Source organism: Ixodes scapularis, unplaced genomic scaffold, assembly GCF_016920785.2.
Source record: "Ixodes scapularis isolate PalLabHiFi unplaced genomic scaffold, ASM1692078v2 PGA_scaffold6__148_contigs__length_123643588, whole genome shotgun sequence".
NCBI lineage: Eukaryota > Metazoa > Arthropoda > Arachnida > Ixodida > Ixodidae > Ixodes > Ixodes scapularis.
Window position 1 is genome coordinate 58634007 of NW_024609881.1, and position 13668 is coordinate 58647674.

Sequence of the window (13668 nt, forward strand, 5' to 3'; positions counted from 1 at the left end):
CGTTATACCGAGAATGACTGTATTATGTTCGCTGTGCTGCTTACCCCGTGTTGAAAACCACTGCGTCCTGCTTTTTGTGTTGTCCCGTCCTGTTCAAGGTGTCCACTAGATACTTGAGGGTATCATAGAGCAAGGTAGACGTCCTGTTTTTTTTCGTGTCTTGAACAACGCGAGCATACGGTTCTTTCTGAAAACAAAATTTCGCCAAATACGTGATGAAACTAAGATTTCAGTTGCAGGTTAAGAGATCTCCACGATGTTTAAAGGTACCATGTTTCCCCGATAGCTTTTCTCCTCAACCGAAAGTCGAAATAAGAAACCAGGGTGTCGTGACGTGGTATTTTACCGGATGCGAAAACTCCAAGCTTCCTTGGAGAACATAATAGCGCTTCACGACAGGGACGAAGGGTAGGAACGAGACAACACAATGCGCTAACTTCAACTGGTTTAATCGTCAGAAAATCAAAGGTATAAATACTCTGCATCGTCGCGCCATTCAACCAATCCCAAGCCACGCTACTGATCGCAAGAACTGTATCTCTTTGTCTGCCAAATCGATTGACGCCACGCTGACACATCGATCCCCGTAGTTTCTTATCAGGTCCGCCTCTATAAATTCCCTTACCGTCTTATCTCTATATTTTCTAATGACAGTGCACAAATTAAATTCAGGTTTGCACCCACAGTCATGGCAGTGCATCGACAAATGACCGTCACGCTGTCCGCTCACTTTTAGGTTGTGCTCGCGCAATCTGTCATTTAGACATCTTCCCGTCTGTCCAACGTACTTTTTACCGCACGTCAGCGGGATCTCATAAACGACGCCTTCTGCGCAATCTACAAACGGGCTGCGATGCTTCTTCACGCAGCCAACCGGTGGTTTGCGGTAAGGGTCCGTCATTTTGCACAACTTGGCAAGTTTTTCGGGTGCAGAAAAAACCACCCGAGCGTTTAGGCGGTTTGCTATCCTTTTGAGATTGTGTGCCGTTTTGTGCATGTAAGGCACAACCGCCACTCTTTGTTTCTTTTGGGCCACATACTGGTCTGGACTCGCTACTACTCGTAGCTTCTTTAAAACCTTTTCTGCAACCGACACCAGGAGCGTTCCCGGGAAACCGGCAGCCACCAAGCGTTTTGACTGCTTCTTCAGACTTGAAGGCATCGCATGATGACACGACCTTCTGATGGCGTTCACAAAGCACAAATTTACAATTCCTCTCTTGACAAGTTTTGAATGGGATGAATTGAAAGGCAACAGGGGCTTATTTGCTCTTGGTTGGTATTTCCAACACACATATGTTGCTCCGAAAGTGTGAGCCTGATATCTAAAAACTGTATGACGTTGTCCACAGGTACCTCGTGCGTAAGCTTGAGAGGATCTAGGACGGTACTAAAAACTGTTAAAAGGCTGTTCACCACCGAGGGAAAGTGAGAAACGTCATGGGAAGAAAAACTAAATAATCGTCGACGAATCTAAAAACCTTACTACCATTAAAGCCATTCAGGCGTTCCGAGAGAACTCTGTCATGATGGGCTAAAAATATATCGCTTAAAACTGGAGCTAAACACGAGCCAATACACACCCCTCGCTTCTGAATATACACTCCGCTGTTCCACTCCAGTGGCCAAGTGTGACATCAGATCAGTGAGTGACGTGCAGCTTCCAGAAAATGTACGACGAGTTCTTGCTCTAGGACCAAAGTTTGCGGTTGAGCCGAACATGAACGCTCCGGAACTCTTGGGCCTGGTCCGCCAAGTCGCCAGGTGCGCACCAGACGGCGAAGTTGAACGTTGTATCTCGGAGGGAGTGGACGTGTTGTCTAGGAACAATAACAAACCAGCGAAGCCCCATATTCCGGTTAAGCGTGTGGTGTCGCTATTGAAAGAGCGTCGATTGTCTATCATTCCCGCCGACAAGGAAGGAGGGTTTGTGGTCTTAACAGAAGCCGAATTCGGGAGTAAGGCCCTTGAGGCTATTTCGTCAGTGTTCAAGCAGCGTCAAAAGGTGTCTTTAACTAAGCTAAAGGCGGAGGGGAAAAAATTGTGCCAGAGGTTAAAATTAGACAGGTTGTCACAGAGTATTGACAAAACCAAAAGCGAGTGCCTACAGATGATGTTCAGCGCTAAGACGCACAAAGTTGATTGTCCGTTAAGAGTGATAGTTTCGGAGAGAGGCACATGGCAGAAATCGATAGCACTCTTTCTGCAAGATAAACTGGGAGCCATTTGTATTGACGACCCGTTTTTAGTCAAAAGCTCGGATGAAGTCGTAGATTTTTAAAGACAAACGCGGACAAAGGCTTTCTAGCCTGCTCACTTGGCATAAAGGATTTATACTATTCCCTACCGCACGACAAACTAGTGACCTGAGGAAAGCATCGATAAACACGGGGTGGTGGCCTTTCAGAACGCAGCAGGAATGACTGGTGATGACTTTCTCGAATTGCTTACATTTTATCTAAACTCGACCTTTGTTGAGTGGAACAGCGGAGTGTATATTCAGAAGCGAGGGGTGTGTATTGGCTCGTGTTTAGCTCCAGTTTTAAGCGATATATTTTTAGCCCATCCTGACAGAGTTCTCTCGGAACGCCTGAATGACTTTAATGGTAGTAAGGTTTTTAGATTCGTCGACGATTATTTAGTTTTTCTTCCCCATGACGTTTTTCACTTTCCCTCGGTGGTGAACAGCCTTTTAACAGTTTTTAGTACCGTCCTAGATCCTCTCAAGCTTACGCACGAGGTACCCGTGGACAACGTCATACAGTTTTTAGATATCAGGCTCACACTTTCGGAGCAACATGTGTGTTGGAAATACCAACCAAGAGGAAATAAGCCCCTGTTGCCTTTCAATTCATCCCATTCAAAACTTGTCAAGAGAGGAATTGTAAATTTGTGCTTTGTGAACGCCATCAGAAGGTCGTGTCATCATGCGATGCCTTCAAGTCTGAAGGAGCAGTCAGAACGCTTGGTGGCTGCCGGTTTCCCGGGAACGCTCCTGGTGTCGGTTGCAGAAAAGGTTTTAAAGAAGCTACGAGTAGTAGCGAGTCCAGACCAGGATGTGGCCCAAAAGAAACAAAGAGTGGCGGTTGTGCCTTACATGCACAAAACGGCACACAATCTCAAAAGGATAGCAAACCGCCTAAACGCTCGGGTGGTTTTTTCTTCACCCGAAAAACTTGCCAAGTTGTGCAAAATGACGGACCCTTACCGCAAACCACCGGTTGGCTGCGTGAAGAAGCATCGCAGCCCGTTTGTAGATTGCGCAGAAGGCGTCGTTTATGAGAACCCGCTGACGTGCGGTAAAAAGTACGTTGGACAGACGGGAAGATGTCTAAATGACAGATTGCGCGAGCACAACCTAAAAGTGAGCGGACAGCGTGACGGTCATTTGTCGATGCACTGCCATGACTGTGGGTGCAAACCTGAATTTAATTTGTGCACTGTCATTAGAAAATATAGAGATAAGACGGTAAGGGAAATTATAGAGGCGGACCTGATAAGAAACTACGGGGATCGATGTGTCAGCGTGGCGTCGATCGATTTGGCAGACAAAGAGATACAGTTCTTGCGATCAGTGGCGTGGCTTGGGATTGGTTGAATGGCGCGATGATGCAGAGTATTTATACCTTTGATTTTCTGACGATTAAACCAGTTGAAGTTAGCGCATTGTGTTGTCTCGTTCCTACCCTTCGTCCCTGTCGTGAATCGCTATTATGTTCTCCAAGTTTCAGTACCAACTCGCCCAAGAATCCGCACTACTCAACTCCAAGCTTCCACCGTGCTTTATAAGCACACAATAGAATTCATCATTCGCACGTGATGGTAAGTGTCGTCACGGCACTCATTGGCCACAATCGAGAGTCCAAATATTCGTCGACGGATTCCAGTGCGTGAGCTTGGGTTGGCTGACGTGCTTTGGTTACCGCGCATGTATCACGGTGAAAAGGCGGAGAGCTTTAGGATGAAAAAATGTAACAAATTGTCCGCGTTTTTTTTGCAATTTTTCGTACCAAAAAGCTGGTTTTTGGCTGTCTATCCTTGTGTACTATTTTTCTTTTGGCCCGCTAAAAGATACGCGTTTAGTAAAATCCCACTCTAAAGTAATTTATCTCAGCCAAAAATTTATTTTATGGTCCTTTTCATTGATAATCAAAAGCTACTGCGAATTACATAACCTTATTTGATTTGGAGCTTATACCCGCAATATTATATTTCACGTCCATCCTTGCTGTTACCAAACTGAAGCTATCAGTAAATGTAAATAATAAAAGGAACTCCGAAAATGTGTAGTTCTACAGCTACGCCATATATAGCCAATGAATTTTTGCGTTTTTGTGAATCCAAAATGTGTTATCACAAAATCGCATTACTAGTATTGGGAGGCTTGCGCAGTCGGTACATAATGCGGTGCTGCAAAAATGAAATAAGGCGACACCCATCAATACGTAAAGGTAATAACTTCACCAGTTGTGAAGATATATGTGTGCTTAATTTGAGGTATATTTTTTCGGAGCCCAATCTAGACCTGTAGTCGAACTATAATGGGGAGCCTTTTTTGTCATCTTGAACGGAGTTAGTATGGTGGGAATGAAACAGGTGCTTTAATCAACGTACCTTGCTCAGTACAATACCCACGGTGAGGAACTTTACCCGGGGTGCGGTGACCTGCTTGAAGTGATGATTGACCTTCAAAAGAAAGCAGAGATCTTCCGTAAACTATGATGGTCACATTAACCGAAAACAAGACTCCTCGAGGCAACGGTGCACGCATATTCGCTTGATGACCCGAAGGATGCTACAAAAAGACGGCTATAAACAAAAGTCTAAGCTGAAAACCAAACAAGCTCCTAACCAGGTTCATTCGGACTCCGTAGTAATCGATAAGTTCTTTTTCAGTCTTGCCCTTGTTCATGTGATGATCGGAAATGATGCGGGTCTCGACAAGGAACTCTTCCGGGACCTTTTTGACTCTGTGTTCGACCACTGGAAGGAAACGTTAAGTTGAGTTGAGAACACAAGCATATTAGACTATTCTTTGCCGGTAGAAAATGGATTCTGCTGAAAAAGTATTCCTCCCCGGAAGGCCAAAATATGGCCTTACGTGTATTGCGATTACGAATTCATGTAAACTGAAACTGAACAACCTAAAAAAAAGAGCATGTGCTGACGCGGAAAATTTCTACAGCGATAAAAATAATTATCCTCACTGTACCTTGAGGATACCCACCATTTGGGGAAGAATCGTCGCTTTTCAAAGCCGAAGACATCTCAAGTTGGGCTGTAAAAGGAACCAGATGCAATACAAAATGTTTTCATCTCCAAAAAAACAAAAACAAAAAAAAAACAATCAATTGAACATTTTGTTTTTGAGCTGACAGCACGTGAACTAAATCATATCTTAAACAAACAAATTTAAACGTTTTCTTGAAAAAAACAAACAAGAAAACACGAGATTGCTAAACATGTGTGTTTGGAAATTTACCACGAGACAGTTGTATTAGAGGGTGCTTCCTATATGACATTTATTTTTCTGTGCAATGCCTGATTTTTCTAAAAAGAACCAAAAAACTACCCCTAGGTTGTGTGCAACACGCTGCATATTGATTAAATTAATTAAGTGTATTTGAATGTTTTTTTTTATTGTGGCACGTGTCTCGCTTCCAGTAAAATGCAAGCTCTACCGAATACATCTCGGTGAATGAACTGAGCTTTTAAGAGCTAAGCTTTGAATGACTGAATCTCAGTCGGCGAGTTCGCAGTCAGTTTATTGTTAGTGGTATTACACATAGTTTAAAAACGCAGCGCCGTAACTTATTATCTTCGGGCTTTTTGCTTCGCGACTATTCTTCGGCGTTTTTATCTGCTAAAGCCGCCATTGTATTGGCTGCGTAACGTTGATAAGATGGCCAGGTCTCGTCATGTGTTGCCCGAAACAACCCATTCCCGTTTGAATCCATCCCGTTTTGACCCGTTCCCCAAACTACCTTCCCATTTGAACCCGTCCCGTTTCGACCCATTCCCGAAACAACCTTCACGTTTGAACCTTTCCCGTTTCGACCCGCTCCCGAAACGACCTTCTTATTTGGACCTGTACCCGAAATACCCTTTAGGTTTCAGCCCGTGCCTTTTGAACCCATTGGTATAAAGCCCCGCACATCTCAACCTCTTCGGGAAAGTCCCCATCGTTCTAACCCTGATATTCCCTCCTTTTTCGCTTAAGAATATGTCCCGAAATGATGTTAATGCAATTAATGCAAAGGTGCAGGCGAGCTATTCAGTTATGTTGTGAAATATTTTGTAGTCAAAGTATTCTTAAAGCATGCAACACTTTCAGACAAGCTTCAAGGAAATATATTTCTACTTGAGCCACTTAAAATGTTTCTTTGAAGATGATCCCCAAAACATGCAAGCGCGAAACGGACTATATACACTGCGCGACAACGTTACCGCGAACACGATGTTGACAATTTGATCAAATTTTACTTCGAAATGGCAATAGGAGGTACTAAATTTGACCACTAAGGTTTGTGGCCTAGATGAGCACTTTCAAAGACACTAATAATATTCATGGCAGTCTTTTGATTCTTCGAGAGAAACAGCGAAAACCAACAATCACTTGTTCCGGCTAACAGTGTCGCCCTCTGTACAATAATAAAGTCTAGTCCTAGAATAACGTAGGAAAGCGCTTTGAGTCAGCAAAAATTATTGTTGTCTTGGGTTCTATATCGCGATGGCTATTTTGAGGTTACCCAGAGCGCTCGCGTACGATATGCTAAAACTTCTTTGTAGTGAACGGGATATTTTGAAAAGTGGTAAATCAAACAGGTTGACAGGCATATGATTGCGACTTTATTTTCTTACGAGTTCAACATAGAACTTTCGCGCATACAGGAAAAAATCATAAACCACAAAATGCTATCGCCTGTGTTGAGGAAGTCGAGCAGGAAAATCGCGCCATCAGAAAGGTGACACTCCAATTTTGATATAGTTCGCGGCTGTCTCCTGGACCGCACGGCACCACCATTTGCAAGCTGCAACAGACATATCCTTGTCAAGGCCGCATTCCGTTTGATCAGATTGACGAAGCTGTAAATGTTCAGGTGAGCCCTCCCTGACACGAGCGTTTATCTTTGGGTGCCATGTCTCCAAGGTTGTTTCGGGGCGGTGAGAAGTGATTTGAGCAAGGAGGACAGACATTGGACACTTGAACCTAATCAACTGTTAACGAACAATACAAACGAACTGATCTAACTGATGACGTACGATGGCCGAAGCGGAAAGGTTGTTTCAGGATAGGGCGAAGTGGGAAAGGATGAAACTAGAAAGTCGCTTTGAGACGGGTCGAAACGGGAAGGTACAAATGAGAAGGTTGAATTGGGAATGGGTCGAAACGGGAACCACCCGTCTCGTCACTCCTTGCCTTAATTAAATTGCCGGCGACTAGAGAAATGTCGCGACAAAAGTAAAGGTACCAGGCCTGCCTTACCGACGTCCACAACACTGTAAGGCGGCGGAGGAGGGTAAGAAGGAGGGCTGCGGGCTTGTGCCTCGTAGTCGATCTCCAAAAGTATGTGGGCAATGCGTCCGTCGCCAGATCGGGCGATCAGTGGCAGTGGTTCGATCGCTAGCGTGTGCTCCAGGAACCCCGTCTGCAACGCACACAGTCAAATGTGAATGCACAGCTAGGAACAAAGTTTAGAGGGATCAGAAAACACGAATGTGCCAATAGAAAGCACGCAGTGTGCGTATAAATTGAATAGCGAAATAAAAGAGAAAAGATGACGTCATACCACTTGTACAGTTCCATTCGCGTCTTCGACCTGAAGGGCGGCTGTCCCCTGCTCGTCGTGGAACAAATTATTTCCGAGATCCTCGCCTCTCATCTGGAAAGAACCAAGCGTCAACATCGGGACCGTCAAATGCTGAAGGATAGTTGCCTGGTTTGTTATCATTGGTCCGCATGTAGGCAATGAAAACTTAAGAAAATCAGAGTGTGGCTGAGTGTGTTCACGCTTATTGCTTCGCGGTGGGTTTTACTGCTTTGTTTTCTGACAATGTCGCGATCTGATTGACTAAGGAGCGATAATAAATGCTCGAGGACCGCCACGCCGGGCGCATTTTAATATATGACAGATTATGTATTTCTCTTACTCTAATTTTCGGGTTAGATTGGCGTAGTACCTCTGGAATCTAGAATGCACACTTACAATCTTATCGGTTTGTGTAAGGCCATCGTCCACGGTGAGGACGAAGTTTTCCGCAAACACCCTGCTCTTCTGGAGGCTTAGTGTGAGTCCATCGTGAATGTAGAGCATCTTTTCTCCGCGAAGTCCTCTTCCTTCGAGGACTCTTGGGTAGACAATCCTCTCTTCAGCGGGGCCTGACCGTGAAAACATGTAGTCGTGAATCAGAGAAACTTTAAAATGGCCTTGGGGCAGAAAAAAAGGATAAGTATCATGCCGTACCAAATAAAAACCCTAGATAAGAGCTTAAAAGTAGCAACATTCTTTGAAGCGCCGACTGCGTGGTGGTGCGGGTTTTATGAGGCGAATTGCGCAGCACAGCAGAGGTCTGAACTGATTGACGCCATTTTGTTCCAGCAGAATGTGCTTTTTCATTTGTATTGGTTGTCGTTACTTGTAAAAAAAGCATAAGGGACTTTAGTCCCAACCAGGCAGGGTGCATCGGGTAGATGATGCGCATCGATCAAAGAACAAGATACGTTCAAACAGAAACTCTTCAAGATCAAAAGTCCTGCTATTCATTTGTTTCTTTACTTAGATCGGCTCATTGTAACTGTCACGTCAGAAAATCGCCAAATCAAATTCAACCATACGCAAGGTTCGGGCGCTGGTTGCGTTTCTTGTGACCGGTCAATCACGTATCTCTGAGAGCACTGGCGAGCCTATATAATTATAGGCGTGATTGGACGGTGGCAAGGGGTCAGGTACACGCAAAATATTTCTTACGCGTTATTTGCCCCGTGTTAACTCCGACCGCAGAGAACGCTTTCCCCCGAGGAAGCGAACAAACGACGCCTAAAAGCGCATCGCCACGGCGCCAGTTATCCTTCTGGGTTTGATTAACACGAGCCAAACTAATGCACGTCGGGCTGAATCGACGATAGCAAAGGCACAAGGACGTCGAGTGCCGTGACGGTGCAGTTTTGGCATTACTTGACTGGCTCCATCAGGTTGTAGCGTAGGTTGTGGTTGGAGTTGAACGGAGTACAATGCGTCTGGTTTCCAAGCGTTAAGCGAAAATAAAACCATGAACGTGCGCTCACTTAATGATTATCGTTGACAATATGCTAGAGGAAGAGATAAAATTCGGCAGAGAAACTTAAGACTGCTCACGTGTAGGAATGCCAAAGCATTCTTACACGCAGCGTATTTCTGCAAGCAGCGCCCCACGTTTTCCTTTTTCACACGGCGCTCCGGCGGTGACATCACGCTACCCCACTTCGCAGGCGCGGCGAACCCCGGCGGTTACACGACGGCTTCCTTGACGAAGCATCTGCGTTGCTGTGCTTTTCTTTGTGTTTTATTTCTGAGGCGCGTGCTTGATGACGTATTGGTGTGACCATCTCTCGGGCACAACGCCGCCGCTTTTTCGCCTCGTGGGACAACGGAGGATTTCGCCTTAAAAATCCCGGATTAATGAACCGCTCAGCAATTATTATAACTTCACTCCTAATTATCTGCCGAGTTCCGCTCCGGAGCTTATATCCATAATAACGCGTCAACTTCACGAAAAAAAAAAAAAAAAAAAAAAAACAGACAAAAAACGGAAGCTCATAAAAAAGTAATTAAAATTTTATTATAAGCTTACTTTTTTAAATAGCATAGTTAAATGAACCGTAACATGTGTCGCATATCTTAGGTGGCTTCTTGTTAATTCCCTTAAGAAAAATTTACCTTCATTATCTGCAAGCAGCCGCGCTTTTAAAAAGAATCCGCGGCTTAAAAGACGCTCGACCGGGGCTTAGTTCTAGCTACCCTGAACACGACCTTGTCGGACTTAAAAAATGGCGCAACGCACAGACAATCGACCTTTTTCCAATGTCCATCGAGCAACATTGGCTCGCGACACCAACGAACTATAGGTGGCGCCACTCGTTTTCCGAAATGGCGGTTATAGAGGGAGTCGGGGAGATGAGTGCTGCTGCTGAGCCTGTCTAGTGTACTGGCTTCACTGAGCGACACAATTTATTTCAGGTAATACGAGGAAGCTAGGGTGTTATGAGCGCAGGTTACCTCTTTACCCTGAAAACAAGAACGGTGTTTTAGCGTAATACTTACTCCAGAAGGCACGTTTTAATTCTGGAGCGATACCGAAAGTAACCTCTATTTCGAATATAATTTCCCGGTATATGTCTTAATTTCGAATTCTTTCATAACTCAAGATGTGTCTCACATCGCAAATATTTAGTTAAAGAAGCTGTTCGCGGAAACTTTCTTTTATGACATACATATTCGATTCAGGCACTTCAAAATATTTGGAAGATTTCAGTCTCCCTTTAAAAACAGGGTCTTTCATATACCTTAGAGGTAACATAGAATGTTGTAGTTGTTGAAAAAAAAAATGTTCTGATATTTGTGCGCTATCGCTGCCTTTTCTCGCTCAGATGATTGCCATGTGAAATAATGAACGTCGGGCCCTTTAATGGGTTTTGTGTATTTCGATGATTCATTGTAACAGAATAACGTTATAACAGAATAAATCAATTTTTACAATATGTCCACAAAACGTATACGCCTCGCAAGTGGGCTCATTTTCGTCTTCTGCGCAGGAGAAAGGAAGTAGTGGTGACGTCAGAACGCCGAGCCCTGACTGGCTGATCGCGGCCCCCTATCTCAGCGTCGTCTGCTCCTTTGCAACGTCGTCTGCTCGCAACATCGTCTGCGTCTGTCTTACCTTTCCTGCGACTTTCGGAGCGAACTCGACTTCGCCTTTAAGGGAGGGCAGACGAAATAACTCGAGCGGTACGTTGTTTTTGTCTAACAACTAGCAGACGAGCATCAAGGAGGGAAGTCAAAGGACTCACTGGCGAGGTGTCCCGGGGCGCCGAGGTTTGTTTGCTTAGAACCGAGAGGTGAGCGTGTTTGTGTCCGCAAATTCCCTTCCATATACTTTTTCCCTCCATTCGTGTGCGGCGAGACCCCTCACTCTTTAACGGCGCCGGCGGGTTGGCGCAGTTAACGTCGTCTGCTTTTCGTCTGCTAGTCAAAGCGATGGCTGCTTTATCTTTCCTACGTCTGTCGGAGATTCACCGCTTTTTCACCGGCGAGTCACCGTTGCCTCGGGAAACAAGAAGATAACAAGAGGAAGAAATTGACCTTTTAATCTAAAATTGAGGTCGGCGATCAAAGTATAACACGGGAAGGGTTCACAAGGGTCGCGCGGGCACATTCCATTCAGCACGTCAGCCGGTCGTGGGCAGACGGTCGCCGAGTCGCGGAGTGCCTGCTAGGCCTAACTGCCCAGCTCGTTTGGTCGCGTTCGGTCGAATCGGGGCCGTTGGAGCTTTTCCCCGGTGTTTGCGGATCCAGCGTTCTTGTTCATCGTGCTCTGTTTCAAGTAATTTTTACTTTCTTCTTGCTGCTTGAAGTCAGGACGCGTCAGAAGCTCACGTAGAAAAATAAACGTCCGTGGGTCGTCGCGACCGCGACGCTGTCGGCCATGCTGAGTTGAGCTGTCGTAGGATTTCGCCGTAACCTGCGCAAAACTTAGGAAAATTTCGTTTCGCGAATACGAATTTGTTCTTAAGTTTTGTCTTACGCACATTTTTGGCGTAAGATCGTTTCGTAAATCTGGCCTCTGCACTTCCGAAAGTCTCAGGAAAGGTAAGACAGACGCAGACGACGTTGCGAGCAGACGACGTTGCAAAGGAGCAGACGACGCTCAGATAGGGGGTCGCGATCAGCCAATCAGGACTCGGCATTCTGACGTCACCGCTACCCCCTGCGCAAGAAGCAGACGAACTTGCCCTCCGCATAAATTAATAAACGCTGTACTCGCTACAACAACCCAAAGACAGAATTCGAGTCAAACAGCTGAAGTGGGTGTGTATTTTATTGAAACGTGTGGCGCATAGAATTTTATATTGCATCCAGTGTTTGACTGTTTGTCTACCTTGATAACGATGTCAGAGTTTTTCATATGCTAAAAAAACAAAACAAAAAATATACCTTTGTGGAAAGACTGCTGTGCTTAAATGGCGTATTTTTGTGGTCGTGGCCTTAATTGGAGGCATACATTGCCGTGAATTGTATTAATAATAATAATATTAAAAATCAGATATTTTAACATGATGAACAGAACAGCGCACACAAAGACAAGGACAGAGAAAAGGAACATGCAGGACACACAAGCGCTGTGTGTCCTGCATGCTCCTTTTCTCTGTCCTTGTCTTTGTGTGCGCTGTTCTGTTCATCATGTCATCATACCAACTCGCCCAACTTACTATACTTCTGCAGATATTTTAATACGCAATTTTTGAAGCTCTAATATAATTTGTTGCCCATGGTCTTATTTCAGACGCGCGAGCAAGCATGACAACAAAAAATGTGCTAATCATCATCAGTGGTACCAAATGCAGAATTTCTAATTGCCAAGCTATAAAATTAAAATACTGTAAAATAAATCATAACATTCTCGCTAATGTGAGAAATCCATGTAAAATTACATTAATTATAGGTAAAGCATATTTTGCTATGAATGTCGTTACTTTTGACAATCTGCAAGAGTTACAAAGTCGCCGCCAAAATCCTTGGAGACCGAATGCCCCAAAATAAAAGAATAAAAATAAAAGATATTTTTTTAATCATCAATTTTTTCATAACATTTAGTTACTTTCCTGTTTACGCGCCGTCGTTTTGCCAATCTGAGCCTTTCCAGTTTGAAGGAACGCCTAACCGCTTGCACGTCTGCTCAATGCAGCACGTTGCGTTCGCGTTGGAAGGCGGTGAAACAGTTGTGAGTTTTAGTATTGTGTATACGAGCGAACGCGGGCGCTGTGTGTTTGCGTTATCGCGTGCGCCGAGCTCAACATTACGGCCTTGGATTGGCGTATGGCGATGAGGCGCACGAATAACGCAGGGCACGCAACTCTAACGCAAACGCACAGCGCTTGCGTTTGCTTCTATACTCAATAGTAAAACTCTCTAGTAAGGTACACTCTCACACCGGCTGCAGCACTACGTTGGTGCAGTGAAGAGCGTTGTTGGCGTTCGGAAATGACATTTTGCTAGCCATGATCGCGCGCAGTTCCGCTGTGCCCGCTGAGCAGGAGAATCGGGGAACCCTCACTAGAGCGCTTCCCGTTTCCGCCGCGGGAGGGCGAGCAACGAGCTGGAGATGCAAATGGGACCCAAGTCCTTGCCGAACGCTAACGTCACCCTCGTGTCCAATACATGCTCGGGGTACGTTTTCCAAAACATGGCGGTCTCGGATAATCGAAGCACCAGCTACTAGGAGGCGCACACTCATGGAAATAGTCTGCATTCGAAGCAAAATAACAATTTCCCGTGGCCGCATACTCGCAAAGGTGTAGAGATTCTCTGTGAAAACTTACCAGCCAGGCATACAGCCAGCATCACTTGGAAGGCGAGAAACACTCCCTGTCGGAACATCTTGTCTCGATGGCGTTTTCGAAGACATTCGCAC

At 45.1% G+C, this 13668-nt stretch overlaps 1 protein-coding gene across 1 annotated transcript; it reads right to left on the reverse strand.

The window, feature by feature from the left end:
* Window positions 1-40: 40 nt before the first annotated feature.
* Window positions 41-8315, reverse strand: LOC121047978. The gene is made up of 6 exons (XM_042294776.1): window positions 8208-8315; window positions 7791-7883; window positions 7487-7649; window positions 4853-4983; window positions 4615-4686; window positions 41-187 (listed from the first exon to the last, which is right to left on the reverse strand). The coding sequence occupies exons 1-6, from the start codon at window positions 8313-8315 to the stop codon at window positions 41-43; spliced, it is 714 nt and encodes a 237-aa protein (XP_042150710.1).
* Window positions 8316-13668: the final 5353 nt, after the last annotated feature.

What these genes read in the sequence shown, in the direction of transcription:
- LOC121047978 (XM_042294776.1), bottom strand. Translation starts at nt 8,315, where the DNA reads ATGCTCTACATTCACGATGGACTCACACTAAGCCTCCAGAAGAGCAGG. An exon ending in CGAATGGAACTGTACAAGTG is followed by an intron (nt 7,650 to 7,790) that starts GTATGACGTCAT and finishes TGTGCGTTGCAG; the next exon opens with ACGGGGTTCCTGGAGCACAC. An exon ending in TTACAGTGTTGTGGACGTCG is followed by an intron (nt 4,984 to 7,486) that starts GTAAGGCAGGCC and finishes GTTTCCTTCCAG; the next exon opens with TGGTCGAACACAGAGTCAAA.